Here is a 14,585-nt window from a genome sequence, read left to right on the forward strand (position 1 = left end):
GAGGTGCCTGCTGTAGTTCTTTGCCATGTCTAAATTTACCGATAAAGCACTGACCTACTTTTCCAACTCAGTTATCCGCGATTCATGTGCCGTGGCAGAGGTTTCAACAGCTGCAACTCAGTCCTCTGCCTCGTCTAGCTGCCGGCCAGCAGACCGTAGCTCCGCTGAATGCTTGTTGATGGTCTCGGCAAGGGGACTGATTTTCTTGTCGATCACGTTTACAATATTTGCAGTCATCAGACTCGGGGCTTTTGCGAGGGCTGGGTCCAGCTTGTCAATCTCGGAGATATCAGATTTGGCCCGGTCAACATCCTGTGTGCTTTCTTCAGGTGCAGGGCGGATGTCTGTTTTGTCCATCTTCGGTTTCTGGCCATTTTATCAAAAGACTGTGGCCAAAGGTTTTCCAGGGACATAGCACAAAAGGTTCTTACAAAAAGAGGCACAAAAGTGTGATTATTGTCAGGATAAGCGCATAATTAGAGCCAAGTGGCATGAAGCTCCACCAAAAATGCACTGCTCACCTCATTGCCATCATGTGACCCCCAACAGTTTCAATTTAACTTTAAGACAACTTGTGTGAAAAGTTACTGATAGTTACTGACTTAACAGTATAGGTAATGTCCACTATTAGGATCATTAAGGAGAGGCATGGTACTAAACCCATTTCCAGAAAAGTTGGGATATTTTCCAAAATGAAAAAAAGAAAAAAGCTGGGACTTGTTTATTCATGTGAACTTTTATTTAACTGAAAAAAGTACAAAGAAAATATTTTCAATAGTTTTATTGACCAACTCAATTCTAATTTGTAAATATAAATGAAGTTAGAATTTGATACCTGCAACACACTCAAAAAAACTGTTGTGACAGAGGCATTATTACCATTGTATTACATCATCTTTCAATTGAATAACACTTTTTAAATGTATGAAATCTGAGGATACTAATTGTTGCAGTTTTGCAAAGGGAATTTTTGCCCATTCTTGTTTGATACAAGACTTCAGCTGCTCTACCATCCGTGGTTGCCATTGTCTGATTCTCCTCTTCATGGTGTGCCATACTTTCTCAATAAGAGACAGATCTGGACTGGCAGCACGCCAGCCAAGTACATACACTCTGTGTCTAAGAAGCCACGCTGTTGTAGGCTATGCAGAATGAGGCCTGGCATTGTCCTGCTGAAATATGCATGGACTTCCTAGGAAGAAATGTCACTTTGATGAATATGTCTCTCTAAAATCACAATATATGCCCCAATACATCAATAATACCTTCACACACATGCAAATCACCCATGCTGTGGGTATTGATGCACCCCATACCATCACAGGTGCTGGCTTATGAATCATTCTGTGATAACAAACTGGATGGTTGTGTTCACCTTTGGCACTGAGAACTCAACATCCAGCCCCCCCCAAAAAAAATGCTGAAATATGGACTCATCTGACCACAGCACATGTTTCCACTGTCTTTGGGTCCATCTGAGATGAGTTTGGGCTAGAGAAATTGGCAGCATTTCTGCATACAATTGATGAATGGCTTCCTCCTTGCATAATACAGTTTCAGGTTGTATTTTTGGATGCAGTGGCAGACTGTGTTAAGTGACAACAGTTTTCCGAAGTACTCCAAGCTCATGTGGCTATATATTTGGCTTTCCATTTCCGTTTGTGGTTGAGAGTATGCTGTGCGCATTTTGGCTGCTGCTTCTCACCGGAGATCTTTATTTTTCTTTTTTATTTATAATAAAGTTGTTAATGTTTTGGAATGTGTTAAGTTGAAATATCAGACAGATTGCAGTTATAACTACACAAAAGACAGTAAATTGCCATGAATTCTTGTGAATTTGTGTGCTGAGTACGCACAAGAATGTACTTTGCATATCAAGCAGATACAAAATTAACACTGACATATTTTTTAAATCTGAACTGTTGGTTTTTCATTATCATTGATTTGGACTTCACACAGTCTACATTTGAATTTAATATTTTTCTTATTTTTCACTGTCCACACCGTCCACTCCACTAAATATCTTAAAATGTAATTTGAATCTTTTTTTTAAATGGACTCAGTTTTATTTTTGCATAAAAGCACACTTATTTTTACATTGTCTGATGCTGTCTCTCTTGAACATTACATATTCTGTGCTAATGTATGTATGACACTTATGTCAATCACAGACATACACATGCACACACACAGGCACATGCACGCACACACGCACGCACGCACGCACGCACACACACACACACACACACACACACACACACAAAAACACACACACACAAAAGCACTGTTTTTTTTCTTTTCCAGATGCTGCTTTGCTCAAACTGACTCGCGCTTAACATTTGCTGAAAAATATAAAGTTGCATACCTGATGACTACATTGAGTGATGGGTGAGCTTGTGTGGGGAGAGAGAGGGGAGCACCCTCTTTGGCTTGGGATGAAAATCTCTGGAATTCTAGTGTTAATAGGGTCCGTCCCCCCCAAAAACAAACAAACAAACAAACAAACAAACAAACAAACAAAAACAACAACAGAATTTGGAGCACAAATTTTAATTGAGTTGTTTGGCCACAATGACCAGAGGTATGTTTGGAGGAGTAAAGTTGAGGAATTCAGCCCCAAGAACACTGCATCAACTGTTAAGCAGCTGTGAAGCACTGGTTAAACAAAATGGATGGAATAATGAAGAAGTACTACCTCAGAATTTTCAGCATAACCTCAAACCATCACCTAAAAGGTTGAAACTTGGACACACTTGGGTGTTCCAACAGGAAAATTATCCCAAACACATCAAAGCTGGCTGTGGAATGGATAAAGCAGGCGAATATTAAGTTTTTGGAATTACCTTCCCGAAGTCCCGACCTCAACCCTATTGAAAATATGTGAATTACACAAGTCAGGTCCAAGCCAGGAAACCAACAAATTTAATTGAACTCTACTAATCTGGCCAAGAAGAATGGTCAAATATCCAACCAGATGGCTACCAAAAGCATCTAGTTAAGGTTAAACTAGCTAAGGGACATTAAACAAAATATTAGGCATGCTGTATGTATATTTTTGACCCTGGATATAAATTTTGACCCTGTGCTGATTTCAGAAAATCCAAAATAAATTAAAATGTGTGCACCAAATTATTAGTTATTTTTCTCTTAAAAATGTATGTTGTACAATCCTTATTCCCCAGAGACCCCCCCCAAAAACAAACAAACAAACAAACAAACAAACAGCTCAAAGAAATCATTAAAAGTCCAATATTGCCACGCATCGGTTAAGGCTCTAGAGTTGGATACAAATGTAGTTGAAGAGTTTAATCGAGATTGGGCAGACAAATCCAGAATAGGAATCAGATTAAATAACAGGCTTGGTAATAAAGTGAAGAATGGTTAAGGGTTTCTTAAAATTCTTATTATTTCAGAATATTTGTAATTCTCTGCCTGGTAGAGAAAAATGGTATGCTTTTTGTTTTGAGAAACCAGAGAGTAAGTGAAAGTTTTTTTGGAGGGCATTCAGAGAGAGCATCTCGGGCAGAGAGACTGACACGGGTGTACATGAAACTTGTTTAAAAAAATCTTCTCTCTTTAATTGGTGCCTGTTTGCAAATCTTTATTGAAGGGTAAAACAATAGAAAATTTACTTCACAATCGAACAGAAACACTGAAAGAATACTTCGCAATGTGTGTGAATGTGGGTAGTCCTTAAATAGTCTCTGGTATTTTTGTGAACAGGTGTGTGTGTAATCAGAAGCCCGGTAAACAAGAATGTGAGCATGTGTTTGCATATTGGGAGTTGGAGTCTAAGGGGGCCATGTCTGTACACTGGCTGCAGTGTACCCTGGGAAATGGAGTCTGGGATGGACTCCAGTGTTCATGTGACACCATGACATTCATGTATATGATGAGTTTTTGTAAACTGCTTATGGCAGCTGTGTATACTGTATATGTTAGGATTTAGACTAGGGTTTTGTACACATTTTAATATAGATGTTTATTATTTTATTAATTCTGCATTACTGAGTCAGTACAAAAACATTTTATTTTTCCAAACATTACAACAAAAAAATGTAAATGGTACAGAACAAAATATTTGTACATCAGTAGAGAAACCAAAATATCACATAACCAACTACTTTTCTGACAAATAAAGAAGTGAGACAGTCAAAGTTTTCCTAAGAAATGCTTAGTAAATCCTACCAGCCAATTTCCTTATAAAACTGAACAAATTGTACCTGAGACTACTATTTAAAAAGGGTTTTCACATCATATATTGACTTTGTTTAGTTTATTACTATTTACTGCCATTTATAGTATTTTTATGTAGAAATATTTCATGTAATGATTTATGAAGGCATTTCTTTGTATGTGCCTAAGACTTTTGCACAGCAATCTCTCTCTCTCTCTCTCTCTCTCTCTCTCTCTCTCTCGATAGTGTGTGTGTGTGTGTGTGTGTGTGTGTGTGTATATATATATATATATATATATATATATATATATATATATATATATATATACACACACACACACACACACACAGTGTATAGCTATACTGTATATCTGCTTCTTATTGCTTCAGATGTTGTATATTTTTTATTACCCCACAAAAGAAACTAACTATTTAATTACATTTGTAATGGCTTAATTACTCCAAGTACTTTCTTATGTGTTGAACTTTCTTTGCTTTCCCAACATCAATAATATATTTTAACATTGTGAATAATTACCATTGTGAATAATTCAAAAACTAGTGTGATGCAATAGAATGTTGAACTTATATACCTCAGCTGCTACATACTCAGATAGATTTGTTTTTTGAAACCACGTACTCCAGAGCTTATATTCTGGTAAGCCAGAAAGCCTTTTATGTCTATGCTACCATATAATGCTATGACATTGCTACAGAAAGTTATGCATTTACTACATTAAAGGTTTCAAATAATAGTTATAATAATAATAATAATAATAATAATAATAATAATAATAATAATAATAATAATAATAATTGGCCCACTAACACTTGACAAGCAGTTATGAGAAGAAAAAAAATAATCTAAAGTGCACAGTTAGATCATCACAGGAAGCAGTGAGAGATATTTACTTACCTTTGTTTCATGAACACTTTTATCTGGTATTCTAATGTTAATTTTTTTTTAGCCCTTACACCTACAAAGAAATGATAGTTTGTATTTTTTCATATTATTTACTTGTGAAAAATGTATCTCAGCAAACCAATATTCCTTAACTAGTATATGTGGAATTATATATTACAGCAACAATTAAAGTTATGTCTCTTTTAAATCCTGTATGTGCCTGATAAATCATTTAACCTCTGTTTTTTGTATAACCCTTCAGGTAAAGATGCTTGTTTAAAGGAGCAGCACAGTTAAAACAAGACAGGAAAAAAAGCAAGTGAATGAGTGAGCTAAGTACCAAACACAAGCATTTTTATGTCTAATCAACCTTTTTTTGTGTGTTAACAATAACTCTTAAAAAGTTATTTCTGTGTTTGGAACCACTAGTTGTATTTCTTCTGCACCACTTTTTCACACAAATTTATATTATACAAAGTAATGTATTGCTGTGTTCAACACAAACGCTGCAAAATTTGACCTTTTAATAACAATTAATAAGCCAAGACAAATCATATATATCCTCTCCAACAAAGTCATAGTCATGTTCAGAAAGACAAAGAGGTCGCTGATGAAGAGCAGATAAAGTAAATTTAATTTAATTATTGAAAATGATGAACTTATTGTCAATCAGTCCTCAGGTCATATTTTTGGTCTGTCAAAAGTGCAAGTAGAAAAGAATACTTCTTACTTCTTACTTGATTACTTTCTGAAATTTCTGGGTGGTTCTAGAGGATTCTGAAGTATTCTGTAGGCCTCAGATGGCTGCTACAGTCATGCACAAGCAGTACTCTAAGGTCAAGGGCCTTGAGAGCCCTTACAGAAAAAGCAAAAGCAAAAACAAAAGCTTTATTCTTTGTTTTATGAGCGTTCACAGCATGGTCCAACTGTGCTCTCCAGTGAGAGCTGTGATGAGTGGCGAATGAGCGGTGCCATAGTGGGGTCTACCATAGAGGAGGTGGGGAAAAGCTTGTACCAGCCAATCACCATGCTTGTCAAATCCAATTCCTCCAACAAAATACGGGCCACGCCCATGAAGCACTTACGATCCATTCGGCCGTAGTTTCCCCAAACAATGATCTGTGAAGGACAGTAATATTCATGTTGAGTGTTTTCAGCATATGTACAATGCTTCCAGAAAATATCCACCCCATAGATATTTCTCTTTTTGCTGCATTGCAGCATCAAATTTAATTTATAAGAATGAGATTTTATTCTGCTCATTTTGAAGAGACTCTACATAAATAAATAAATAAATAAATAAATAAATAAATAAAGTATTTTGATATCCTCAGAATTATTAAAAAATTAAAAAGTCAAAAAATGGCATAATTGATAAATATCTATAACATCATTGACTTTGGGAGATCTCATAGCTAAAATTGCTGACCAGATCAGTCCTGCTGTCATGAAGATCAAGGAACTGCCTATGAAGATTTAAGATAAAGTTGTTAGGAGGATCAGGTCCTTGATGCAATCTACTTTTTCTTTTGGCTTTGTGATTCTGTAGCTTCTTTGCCAGCAGCCAAAAAGCAAAACAAAACTAAACAAAAACAGCTCAGGTACCCAAGGCAGAGTTGCTTTTCATGCTTTCAACAATGTGGACTGCTCCAGCCACACTTGCCACCATGCATAAACTTAATTGGCAGAAAATTTTCGCATTCCCCAATCTCAACTCCATAGAAGAGGGAATCACTTCAACTCATTTTCAGCAGCCATCAGCTAAACACAGAGGTCCTGTGGTATAAAGCTTGACTACTTTCATGGGTGCCAACAAGATCAGCCTGAACTGCATTTGTATGTGCTCAAGAGGATATCCAGATGTTAGAGACAACTTCTGGTTAGAAGGGGTGATATAGAACATATAATTGAAGCACTGTTCATGAGGAAGCATACAAAATCCACTTCTCAGTGGTACAGTGGATATGAAAGGTCTCGTGGTACAGTGGATATGAAAGGTCTAACGCCGTCATTTTATTTTTTTATTTTAATTTTTTTTTTTTTTTACAAAAATGCAAATTTTTTGTAATAATCAAGTCAGATCTTTTTTTTTCACTTTTTAATACAATACAGCAACTAATACCATTAAAATGAAACTCAAATATAATGCTTCTGGGGGGAAAAGAGAAAAAACTTACAATAACCTAGTTGCACAACTGTGCACACCCATTAACTGATACTATGTTAAAGCACTTTTTGCTTGTAATACAGCACTCAGTGTTTGTGGGTAAGAGTGTACCCACTTTCTGCATCTTGATTTGGTCTTGATTTTATTGCAAAAATGCTCCAGATCTATCAAATTGCAAAGGGAATCTAATGTACCCAGGTCTCTTCAACTATCTTCATCTTCAGCTATTGAACAGAGGATGGCAGGTTTTGTGCTAAAATAGAACGATAGTTGGAGCCAAGATTCCCTCTGTCTTGACTAGAGCTCCAGTGCCAGCTAAAGAGACCCAGTGGCATGGTATGATGCTGCCACCAACACTTTAGGTGATAAGGTGTCTTGTTTTTGCGCCAAATGTGTCTTTTAGAATTATGTAAAAAAGGTTCTACATTGCTCTCATCAGATCATAACACATTTTTCTGCATAGTTTGAGGTGATTTAGGTGAACTTGAAATTTTATTTATTTATTTATTTGTGAAAGACGACCTACCCCATAGCCCAGAAATTTGAAGAATAAAAGAGATTGCTGTCACATGCAGGGAGTGACCAATATTTGCCAGATACGTATTCCTGCAACTCTTTTATTGTTGCTACAGGTTTTGTGACAGCCTCCCTGATAAGTTTTTGTCTTGTCCTTTCATCAATTTTGGGATGTCCTGTTCTTGGTAATATCACTATGGTACCCAATTTTCTCCACTTGATCCACAGGACATCTAATGTTCTATTTCTTTTGTACATCTCTCCTGATTGATACTTTTCATCAATGAGATTCCATATATGCTTCATAAACTCTTCACGGACAATGACTTCAGCACTCAGATGAAACCAAGATGATGTCATTAGGTCGGTGCTGTTTCTTGACAGATGTCAAGAAAATCATTCAGAAACCTTGATCTTTATTTTCAACTAATGCAACCAGGTTATTGCAGTTTTTTTCTTTTCCTTTTTTCCAAAAATATTTCTATTTGTTTTTCACTTGAATTTTTTTGGTTGGTATATCATGTTAATGATGGAAAAAGATCTATTATGATTTACTTTGGTTTAATTTTTGTACAGCCAAATAAACCCTGCCATTTTAACAGGGATATGCAGATATTTTATATCCACTGTATATGAAACTAATAAAAATAATTAAAACAACTTTTAATTCCATCACTATTTTAATAAAAATTAATTTATACAAGTCCATCATCTCATCTCATCTCATTATCTCTAGCTGCTTTATCCTGTTCTACAGGGTGGCAGGCAAGCTGGAGCCTATCCCAGCTGACTACGGGTGAAAGGCGGGGTACACCCTGGACAAGTCGCCAGGTCATCACAGGGCTGACACATAGACACAGACAGACAACTATTCACACTCACATTCACACCTATGGTCAATTTAGAGTCACCAGTTAACCTAACCTACATGTCTTTGGACTGTAGGGGAAACCAGAGCACCCGGAGGAAATCCACGCGGACATGGGGAGAACATGCAAACTCCACACAGAAAGGCCCTTGCCGGCCACAGGGCTCGAACCCGGACCTTCTTGCTGTGAGGCGACAGCGCTAACCACTACACCACCGTGCCGCCCATAGCTCTTAAATAATTACTATAAAATTATGATTTTTAACAAATGTTCAACTTGTCCTATTGGACAGGCAGATGTGGATTTGACTTGTCCTGACCAAACCTTTGGTTGTCCCAGACAGTCGGACTAGCATTAATGTTGACCCCTGCTGTGGCAGGCCGTTTCTACCACAATTTCAGACAGATTGTTAGTGTAGTTTGTGGTTTTGTTGTTCTTTACGCAGGCAGAATTTATTCAGAAATGTTAATTTTTATTACTGGATTTATTACAACATTGGAAATATCACTTATAAGATTTGTTCCTGTGATGTAGTTCCTATTATCGAATCATTTGCCAGGAGATTCTTGCCAATGTCTGCATTTAAACTATACCCTTTTTTCTGTTTTTCATCAATAATTTTGTGCTATAATTTTATCGCATCTCATTATCTCTAGCCGCTTTATCCTGTTCTACAGGGTCTCAGGCAAGCTCGAGCCCATCCCAGCTGACTACGGGCGAAAGGCGGGGTACACCCTGGACAAGTCGCCAGGTCATCACAGGGCTGACACATAGACACAGACAACCATTCACACTCACATTCACAGTCAATTTAGAGTCAGCAGTTAACCTAACCTGCATGTCTTTGGACTGTGGGGGAAACTGGAGCACCCGGAGGAAACCCACACGGACACGGGGAGAACATGCAAACTCCACACAGAAAGGCCCTCGTCAGCCACGGGGCTCGAACCCGGACCTTCTTGCTGTGAGGCGACAGTGCTAACCACTACACCACCATGCCGCCTGTTATAATTTTATTTTGGTGCATTTTTCACTTTTCCCTTCTGCCACATTTTCATTTTTTTCCAAAGAATGCTTGTTTTCCCATCTAAAGACATTAAACAGAGGCCATCAGTTTTGGATTTGCCTAAAAATAATAATAAATCTTTGGCTAAGGTATATTTAACACTCATCTTGTTAAACATTCCGCTTGTTCATGGTGTTGAGTGAGGATGTTTAGTCATTCTTCCTCTGTCATTAGCAATAGCTTTATTTGCGGTAAGTGTACATTAGTTAGCTTTCTGATAGAGATGGTTGTAGCATTAGAGGTGTACATCCAGACAACAGAGAGGGTCAGTCAGAGTGACAGCAGCATAATTTCTGCAGGTGAAAGTCTGGATGCCTTCAGCGGAGTTAACAATACTGCAACTCCGGCATTAGAGCCCTCACAGCATAGCAAATGGATGATGATTTGGTGGGATAATCACTGTACCAAAGCTAATGCTAAGGCACACCCATGGAAGCACCACTCTGCTCCGCTTTGCATGTCTAACAGGTTTGCTCTCCTCAGTGAAGCTCCCACTGAGAAACCTGAAAGGGCTCTGGTTATAGGAGACTCTATCTTACAGCACATGAAATTAGCTAGGCCTTTAGGGGCACCAGCAGCTTTAGTTAGGTGTACACCAGGAGCCAGGGTACCAGACATAGCAAGTATTCTTTAGGTCTAAGATTCATGTTATTCAGCAGGTTATGTGGTTGCTGAACTGCTGGATATCCAGGTGGTGTAATGAAAACAATGTTGACTTTATACATAGATAATTGGAGTAATTTTGAGGGCAAGGCTGGCCTGTTAAGATAAGACGGTATCAATCCTGCTTGGGGTGGTTCTTCTCTCATTTCTTGCAGCATAGCCCATAGTCTTAGAACAGGCCTAATTAATCAGTGACAATCCAGAACAAAGGCCACTTAGCAGACAAACAGGCTAAACCAACCATCTACTAGCTGCACAGAGCTGTCACTCAAGTTCCAGTATATTGAGACTGTGTCTGTTCCCCGAGCTCTAAAAAATGTAGAAATACTCAAAATTTGTTCTTTAATTAACATAAAATTAGATTCTACTGAATGTACAGCCAGCACCTTTGGTCTAAATCTAGGACTATTAAATATTAGATATCTTACATCTAAAGCACTCATTGTTAATGAAATTATTACTGATTAGGATTTTAATGTACTGTGTTGAACAGAAATATGGATCAAACTAAAGGAGTATATAGCATTAAACGAAGCTAGTCCTCCTGGATACAGTTATATACACCAGCCTCATCTAACTAGCAGAGATGATGATGATGATAGCGGGGCTTGCTGAGTGATGAACAAGCTTTTTATCTGTAGCCTATTAACTAAAATGGGGCAGTCAAGCAGTAACGTTAGTCCAACATAGTCGCAGAGATGGCTTCACGTGAAGGCAGCAACAGCCACCACCAAATGGTGTGGTTGGAGTCTTGTTATTGGACTTGACTCAGACTCAACTCAGATCAGTCGTGGACTCGACTCGGACTCGACTTGAAATTTTCTTTAATGACTTGGACTTGACTCGTACTTGAACACTGGGGACTCGATACTGGACTCGGACTTGAGGTGTAGTGACTTGACTACAACACTAACTCCAATTAACATGGAAGGGGAGCCTCCTAAACTATAGGGGCTTTTCACTGATATCACAGATTTTCATTTATTGTGCAGTATCTTCCATATTGCTGGGCAAACAAAGAAACATGGCCACCATAATTAATAATGAAAACTGAGATGACTACAGTCAGTACAATCATTATGAACTGATTAAAAATTTAGATTATACCAGCAGATCATGTTACAGTGAAAAGCTGAAACATGCAGGCATCAGAGATCCATATAATTTACCCACAAATGTACTTATTCCACTTAAAAAGGAATAAAGTGAAAACCAGCTACCATTTGGAATTTGGGATACTGCGACATCCTGAACTATTTAGTATTTGGGACTTCTAAATGCACTGGAGAGATGCTAAAAACATACAAATGTACAGATGCCTACCAATAATTTGAGGCAGGTTTCGTGCATGCCGGAATGTTATGGGAAATTACTGAAAAAGAAAAATACCTTATTATGGAAAAGGTAAGTTCAAATGTAAACTTCTCATCTCATCTCATTATCTCTAGCCGCTTTATCCTTCTACAGGGTCGCAGGCAAGCTGGAGCCTATCCCAGCTGACTACGGGCGAAAGGCGGGGTACACCCTGGACAAGTCGCCAGTTCATCACAGAATGTAAACTTCTAATAGTAATAAATAAGCCAGTGCTTAGATCTAGCATATTTTATGGTGTTTAGCTGAATCTACATTATCAGTATATAACAAACATGCAGCTAGTCTAGCCAAGCATTAGGTCTAATAAAGTATATTGCATCCAAAGCCCACATCCAGATATACATCTTAACATTCATACATTTGCCATTTGGCATGCTTTTTGTAGAACAGTAGAGCTGATATATATGACACGCTTGTGTATGGACTAGTAGACTGTACTGAGTAGTGTTAGATCATGCAACCTGTTAAAAGCTTTACTATCTAGATCAAAGTGCTGTCCATGTTACACCAATTTATGGACTTGTTGAATGTTAACTTGAGTATGCCTAAGCTAGATCTGGATCTATGTGATTTTTATAACTGAATGGCCTTGAGCTAGAAAAAGTGTTAGGAGAAATAACAGGTACATGCAGCTTTTGTATTAACCAGATATAAAAATCGAGTGTAGTGTAGTTATGACAGGCCACAAAGTCAAGCTCAGCCCTCAATCCCAGCTACATCAGCTGACTGCAGCTGATCTCAAGCCAGCCCACATCAGCTGTCAGCTCAGCTGATTCCCTAATCTCTCATAGAGCACCTTTAAGCTGCTTTAACCTGCCTACCTTTGCTGTTTGCTATGGCTCTCCCTGCTTTAGCCTTTCCATGTATGCACATAGAAGGGCAGGGAGGTCCCAGAACAGAGCCACCTGCCAAATACAACTTGTTGCAAATATTGCAATGTAAATAATGTTCCTTGATGGAGGTGGTTCTGACAGAATTATCCACACACATGGGAATGCTTTGTTGGAACCCAGTTAACTGCAGCTCTCCTTTTTCTTGTCTTTCTGGGTTTGCAAAGAAGCGGTGAAAAATTAAACCAGGCTTATCTCCATGTCTGTTATTACATCCAAAAGCAATACAGGTCTCTGGCATTGTTCTTTTAGATGTAACGTTTACAAGTTTATCTGGAGATGTTTACTGAATTGGGCTTACAATCACTTGTGTACACTTGTACTAGTCATTTTCAAACATAAAGCTTGCCCAACAACATGGCCGCTAATTGAAATATATGTTTGGCATACTTGAAACTGGAACAGGTTGTTCTGTTTGCTACTTATTTTGGTTAGTTAAATCTTTGAGATTCATCTTCGTTTGCACATTCTGCTCTCTGCTTTATGAAGGTTATGTTGACCAGTAATATATTTCTTCTCTCATAAGATTATGATCCTAGTGGGTGATATAATGGTACAGTACATCATGTCTCTCTCTCTCTCTTTTTTATAAAATAGTGTAGTCTAAACCAGTGATGTAATGCTTCATCACCCATTTATGTTACCCTGTCATACATAGATAAATTAGCTTCATCAATCACATCATCATCATCATCCAATCACATAGCTACAACACACTCTTGAATGTGAATATATACTCATGTTTGTCCTACAATAAACTGAGAAACATCTCTGACCAGCTGGGTTTGTATAAGTGACTGCTTCCAGATTGATCCATGAAGCAGAATCTCCCAGATATCTGTGAGGCAGAATCTCTTAGGCAGCAGAGGTCTACATTCCTAGATCATACTTTGTCAATTCAACCTTGTTCAGTTCAGACAGATCAAAATCTAGCAGTTTTCTGTGGGCTTGTCTGGGATGTCCATGTGGAAGGTAAGAGAAAATGTTTTCATTAAGCACACTGGGTTCTCTTCTTACATCTGGAGATCTGAAATCTGGCTATCCCAGTCACACACATATGTGCATCGTATAAATGTCAGAATGCTGGCATTTACAGATACAACTTCAGGGGAGAGCAGGTGCAGTGCAAATTGCAAATGGAACCAAATCATAGAGCAGAAATCATGGTCAGGAAATGGGCAGAGGTCGATCGATCAGCAGAGTAGTACAGGGCAGACATGAAGATGAGGTTGGGAATGAACACAAACAGTGGTCTTAAACAGGAAGTCAGTCAGAAGACAAACAGTTTAGTGAAGTCAGGTACGAGACACAGAATGATACTTTGCACTGAGTGATTGTTTGAATGGGGTTTAAAGGACATGGGACATGGATTTTTTCTGGGTATAATTATGTATAAAGGACATAAGAAATGCCATCTAAATCACTGCAGGGCGTCAAAAATGTGAAAATCATCACATTATTCAACTTTTTTATACATCAGCGTAAAACAATGATTCGTTAATTAGCTAGGTGGTCACGTGACCCATGACGTCACAAAAACTTTCCAAGGAGCCAGCGCTTGGGAATCTAATGTAAACAGGTTACCGAAATGGACACCATCGACAGTGACATTCCCGATGTTTCACAGAGATGTGAAGTTAGATCCTATCAATTCGAACCGATAGCTGGAAATTCACATGAACATACGGTAGATCTTGTCTTTACTCTGACGGGTCAGATGATTCTGAGAGTGAGAGTTCATTCAATCCCCATGAAACTGGAAGCGGTCGGCTCGATAACACTTCCTGGTAAATTAAAAACAATTCTGCTCAAAGGCTAATGATCTGTTGAAAGAAGTATTATTTTTGTATCATACATTGAAAGTTCATCATAGATCTAGCTAAAGTCCGTTGCAAGCTAGTTTTTTTTTTTGCTGATATTTTTCGAGATTGATTGAGATACAATGCTTCCGGAGTCCAA

The 14,585-nt window shown here is 38.1% G+C and overlaps 1 protein-coding gene across 4 annotated transcripts in view; it reads right to left on the bottom strand.

Annotated features, from left to right (window-relative positions):
- Positions 1-5,796: 5,796 nt before the first annotated feature.
- rims4 (regulating synaptic membrane exocytosis 4) overlaps positions 5,797-14,585 on the bottom strand; it is a 236,866-nt gene continuing 228,077 nt past the window's right edge. For all 4 annotated transcript variants that reach the window (XM_060918196.1, XM_060918195.1, XM_060918197.1 and 1 more), the window contains one exon: positions 5,797-6,200. In XM_060918196.1, coding sequence (XP_060774179.1) covers positions 5,982-6,200 — 219 coding nt within the window. In that variant the 3' untranslated portion in view covers positions 5,797-5,981. The remainder of the gene's footprint in view (positions 6,201-14,585) is intronic.

The sequence above is a fragment of the Neoarius graeffei genome, chromosome 4, assembly GCF_027579695.1.
Source record: "Neoarius graeffei isolate fNeoGra1 chromosome 4, fNeoGra1.pri, whole genome shotgun sequence".
NCBI classification, from domain to species: domain Eukaryota; kingdom Metazoa; phylum Chordata; class Actinopteri; order Siluriformes; family Ariidae; genus Neoarius; species Neoarius graeffei.